The following is a 5,815-nucleotide window of genomic DNA, read 5'->3' on the forward strand; positions in this document are numbered from 1 at the left end:
AAGTAGGTGCTTTAGACCACTGAGCCATCTCACCAGCCCCTTTAATCTCTTTTTGGTACAGGGTCTCACTATGGAGCTCAGATTCACAGTGATCCTCCTGTCTCAGCCTCCCCAGCTCTGGGATTACAGGTGTTCACCACCATGCCTGGTTTTAGTGGCCAGCAGAACAGGGGTTCTGGGGCCTCTGGGGTGTGGCACATGCAGTACCCAGGATCCAACCTGGGTCATTGCTTGCCAGGCAGGCACTTAGACTGCCTAGCTATCTCCCCAGCCTTTGGCTATTATAATTTTTAACTGATTCTGATTCTTACATAGATAAAATAAATTTATTTCTGTATATTTATTTTATATGCAACCACTTATTGATCTTGGTAGTTTTATTTTTGTTGTTCTTGTGGGTCTTCTATGTAGACAGCAAATGGTTGTATAAATAAGGATATCTTTGTAGCTTCTATATTGAATATATGTATTTCTGCCGTCAGTTTTACCTATAATATTTCTAGGTTATTGGAAATAATGTTAGTACTTTTTTAAAAAAGCATTTTTCCCCCCCAAGGGTCAGAATAACTTTATTCCCTTTGGAGGGTGGCCAGGTGAAGTTAGAACTTCTGGAACTGCTCCTTGTTGCCAGCAGCCTTGGTGACCTTAAGCATGTTGAAGCGCACTGTCCTGCACAGGGGCCTGCCCTCGCCCACTGTGATGACGTCACCGATTTGGATGTCCCCGAAGCAGGGCGACAGGTGCACCGACATGGTCTTTTGGCGCTTCTCAAAGCGATTGTATTTGCAGATGTAGTGGAGCTAGTCTCCGCAGGTGACAGGGGTCCTCTGCATCTTCATCTTGGTCACCACGCCAGACAGGATCCACCCCCAGAGGGAGACGTTACTGGTAAAGGGGCATTTCTTATCCGTATAGGTGCCCTTGATGGCCTCTTTGGGGGTCTTGAAGCCCAGACCAATGTACTTGTAGTACTGAGGGAGCTTCTCTTTGCCAGTTTCTCCCAGAAGGACCCTCTTTTTGTTTTGAAAGATAGTTGGCAGCTGCTGGTAGTTGCGCTCTGTCTGAATATCTGCCATTTTCCCAGCTGGCTGAAAACAAAAGAAGATAGCATTTTTAATGTAATGCCTATTTAGCTTTTAGGAAGAAGATAGTGAATGTCATATAGGTCTTTTTTATTGGCGTATGTTTGCAGTACATAATGATCGCATTCATTGTGGGGAGGGGGCACATGTCCATAGCACATCTCAATTCTTTTTTATCCCCTTTCCTTTCTTTCCTTCTCTCTTCTATTTCTTGGTCCTCTTTTTGCAAAAGATCTATCTTCCTTTTTCCTATTATCTGGCTTTTATTTTTCTGTTTAATCTATTTATATTTTGAGTTTCTCATATAAAAGATGCCAAGCTTGTGTGTCATCACTTCATTTGACATTATCATCTCAGAGTGTATCAGTTTTTCTCCAAATGACTCAAACTTACCTGTCTTTATGGCACAGTCATACTCTCTCGTATGGAAGTGCCATGATGCCATATTTCCTCCGTCCGTCCGTTTATCTGCTCATGGATATATGTAGGCTACTTCCAGGATTTAACTGTTATGAGGTGTACTGCTATAAACATGAATATGTGTGTATCGTATCCCTCTAGTGCGATGTCTTTAACTCTTTTTGGCTGTTATCTACAAGAGAATGGCTGAGTCAGATGAGTTTTTTGGGGTTTTGAGGATTCTCTGTAGTGATTTTGATAGTGGCTGTACTAGTTAACATTCTGAAAGTAGTTTGGATCCAATTTATTTTTCAATATATGTGGTCAGTGGCAGTGTTGTATCTCAGCTGGCAATAATTTGACAGCCATTGTAGAAATATACCCTAAACATCTGTGAGTTGGGAGCAGTGATCAAAACTCCTGGGCAGAGCTCACATCTCATGTGTTGTTCCTTGTGTAGAAGATGATGAAAGTCCAACAAAATGGAGAAATCATTGTTTTCATGCTGGGGAAAAAAATTATTTTAAGGTTCTTTGCTAAGATCATTAGAAGCAGGCTCAGTGTATTGTTACTGTCAGATCTTGAAGAGTTGAGCTTCTTCTTACCTAACGTTTTATGGTAAATGGAGTGAAAGTTATAGCTGCCTAGGCTGCTGTGCATACAGTGAAGGAACCGTGATGTTGAATTACACAGGAGTAATTCCATTGCATAAACCAAACTTAAGAAAACCAGCTGCCCCGTATTACTGAACAAGAAGCTGTCACTGTAGCACAGAATAGTACCTCTGTGCTGCTCCAACCAGGGCGGGATGAAAAGGTCTTATTTTGAGGTCATAATGTAAATGAAAAAAATCTGTCATTTCCATTCATTAATTTTCCCAGCAGTCTGAGTTCTTGGATGTACTTTTTACACTTTCAGCCTTTCGTTTTAATGTGCAGAATGTGCAGTGTCAGAATGTGAAGTCCTCTAATGAGGACAGGTTCTGGAGGGCACAGTGCAGACTTGTCTGGGATAACCAAAAAGTTCCATTCCTTCTACCCCAAGAGCAAGTGGCTTGGCTATGGTATTAGCAGTCAGTGTAATGTGACGGAATCATTGGTATTTACTGAGATGATTTAGAAATGTCTCCTATTTCCAAGCATCATGAAGCTTTCTTGCCACATGTATTTTTGTTCGTTAATATTTATGTACTCTTAGGCTATTATGGTAAATTTTTCATGATGTTGCTGCTATTAAGAGATTATTCATATATTGATGATTTATGGCCTACCACGCATTGTTCTAAATGCTTCACAAAAACAATCAAAATTTAAAGAGCTCTTGAGCATGTGGATATTAATCTTTTAGATAAATATGCCTTAGTAAAATTCTACTTCTTGAAGTCAAGTGACAGGTTGATAAAACAGTTGATTTAGGATTATTCTTTGACATATATCCTACCTCTTACCTCTGTGGCATTCTGTGGTTTTAGGAAAAAAGAAGGGAAGGGAAACTGTGATTGTATAATTCTAAGCAGTTCAGGAAAGAAAAGGAGGAAAAAGAAAAATGTTAAGAGTTTGCCTACCTTTCTTGTTCCAATTCAGTTAACTTTTAAAAGTTTCCAAATAAAGGCTGGCCAAATAGCTCAGCAGATTAAAGTGCCTGCAAGCAGATGCAGGGGGCAGGGGTTTGATCCCTGGGCCCACTGGGCGTGGTGGCGCACACCTGTGATCCCAGCTCTTGGGAGGCTGTAAACAGGTGGATCACTACAAGTCTGATCTAGTAGTGAGAACCTGAACACCCTGTAGACCCTTCCCTAAAAATATATATATAAAAAAAAAAGTTTGCAAATAACTGAATGAATGGCAGTGCTCATGGCAGTGCCTGGAACTCACTGAGCACTGCTGTGTGTCAGGCTCCCTGTTAACTCATCTATGCTCCTCTTGAAAGGATTTCATGCCTTGCAAAGGCTTTTTTTTTTTTTTTTTTTTTTTCTTTCTGTTTTTACTGGAGATATACTACAAGAAACATTGAGCTATATTTCCAACCCTTAAAAAGTTTTGTTCTTCATTTTGAAACAGGGTCTCAGCCTGCTGAGTTGCTGGGGTTACAGATGTGTACCAACATACGTGTGTATAGTTTCTATTAACCATATTAGGAAATATTAACTTCTTTGTGTTTGTTTAAAATATTTTGCCACATGCAAAGCAAAAAGTAGTTGCAGCACTTCTGGCAAAATATGTTATATTAATCCCAGACTGCAGTCTTGATTCATTGACATCATACCTCTGCTGACAAATATACCTGTGGGCAGATGATAAACATTCATCTCAGATTGTTTTCCTGACTACCACCACTGTGTTTTTTTGTGACAAGGTCTTGCTATGTAGTTCAGATTGACCTTGCACTATTGTCTTGAACTCATGGCTGTCTTCCTGCCTCAGCCACTCAGGTATGTGTGCCATTGTGCCTGGTGGTCCTTCCACTTCTTAAGTGTTGGTGGTACAAGATTTTGTATTTGATGATACGATTTCTCAAGTTCTCTGTTATTCTAGTTAAAACTTTTATCTTCGTCTAAAATATTAAAATCTCAGTTATTATATGTTTCTTTTATGTTCTTATAAGCCTGAGTACTATATTAATTACAAGTGATGTTCTTAATAATTCTGAAATAAATGAATTAATGAATAAATGAAAAGACTTTAAATTATCATAGTCCACTTAATGATGCTGTGGAGCTCTGTATGCTAAATGTTTAATACAAAGTCAGAAAATTTTCAAAGACAATTCTTAAGCTGCTTTTTAAGAAACTTTTGAACCTAACACAGTAGTTGTTACATATTTTGATAGCAGGATCCCTTTCATAATTGTTGAGTCCCTGATGTGCTTGTACTGCTATGTGTATCTCTAGTGATATTTAAGACGTAAGAACAGAACCATGGTGTGAAGTCTCTGGACAGTGAATGCAAGGAAAAAAGCAGCCAATGTCTTGATGTCAACATGAAAGTAGTTTTGACATTTGACAGCCTCCCTGTGAAGGGTCGTGGAGGACTGGGAATCTCAAATGCTCCTTTGTTTCGCTAATCGGGATGTAATAAGGGTTATCCTTAATTTTAAGGTTAAAGCCATGTTTTTAACTTTTATGTTTAATCATGAGCGCTGTGTTATAAATGGTTCTAATTATATAGTAAGCACAAAAGTTACTAGATTTTTAATTAAAGTTAAATAGATCTTTTTTGGTTGAAATTAACTTAGTTTACAAAAATCAGTATTTACTTACTTATTTATTCATTTGTTCATTCATTTTTAAACCAACAGTATTTAGAAAGCTGTTTCCCATACATTGAAAGCTGTGTTCTCTTGCATTGCAGTTCCTCAGTTTGAAACCACATGTAGTTACGTGGAAGCTACCCTTGAAGAATTTCTGACCTGGAACTGTGATCAGCCTAATAATTTTGGACCATTTAGAGATTATGATCATTCCAAATTCTGGGCTTATGCTGATTATAAATATTTTGTCAACCTATTTGAAGACAATTCAGATATTTTCCAGGTAAATAATACTGTATGTAACTTTCAATCTTGGTAAGATTTGAGGCAAGATCCTAAGTTGGAATTTCCTTGTTCCCTTCTTCCTTGGCTGCCTTTGTCTTCTGTAAGTATTCCCCGTGAATCTGGAACATTATACTCAGGAGATCCGAAAGACCTGCTCAAGGGATGGGCAGCAACACTTGGCTCACACAAGTAAGTGGCTTTGGCCTTCGCTCTTGACTTCTCACCCAGACTTCTTCTGCCAAACCCCTCCTTTGCCTTTTATTTTGTTTTGTTTTGTTTTGGTTTGGTCTGGTCTGGTCTGGTCTGATCTGGTCTAGTCTGGTCACGATCCAGTTGAGGCAGGCCTTGAACTCGCTTTGTAGCCCAGCCTGGCTTGGAACTGGTAACAATCCTCCTGCCTCAGCCTACCCAGTGCGGGGATTACAGGCATGCACCACCATACTTGACTTTCCTTTGCCTTAAACAGTGCCCCGGAGGTTTGATGAACACCAGAAACATAGATCATATAAAAGTTCCCGTTTCCCACCAACCTATATAGAATGTCTTTAGGTGCAAAGTAGATTCTATAAAGGAACATTTCTCAGGTGAGGATCAAGTAGCCTCTGCCATTGCTGTCCCCTCACCCATGGTTCATGGCCTAAAGGCAGAAAATCCTGGGCTCCTGGTATTTGGTATAGAAGTCCCACAGGAATATGGGAGCACCTCGGAGAAGTAAGAATATAGATGTTCATTGTCAATGTGTTGATGGAATGGACCACAGAGATTGCACACTGAAGTACTATCTGTGGTTTTCTTTCTTT

General features: G+C 39.5%; 1 protein-coding gene and 1 pseudogene across 2 annotated transcripts in view; one reads left to right on the plus strand and one right to left on the minus strand.

Moving 5' to 3' along the window:
* Hspbap1 (HSPB1 associated protein 1) overlaps positions 1–5,815 on the plus strand; it is an 89,123-nt gene that overhangs the window by 44,811 nt on the left and 38,497 nt on the right. For both annotated transcript variants that reach the window (XM_012517142.2, XM_023702296.1), the window contains exon 3: positions 4,832–5,013. In XM_012517142.2, the coding sequence (XP_012372596.1) occupies positions 4,832–5,013 (182 nt within the window). The remainder of the gene's footprint in view (positions 1–4,831; positions 5,014–5,815) is intronic.
* LOC105743674 lies at positions 600–1,076 on the minus strand (annotated as a pseudogene).

The sequence above is a fragment of the Octodon degus genome, unplaced genomic scaffold, assembly GCF_000260255.1.
Source record: "Octodon degus isolate 3935 unplaced genomic scaffold, OctDeg1.0 scaffold00147, whole genome shotgun sequence".
NCBI lineage: Eukaryota > Metazoa > Chordata > Mammalia > Rodentia > Octodontidae > Octodon > Octodon degus.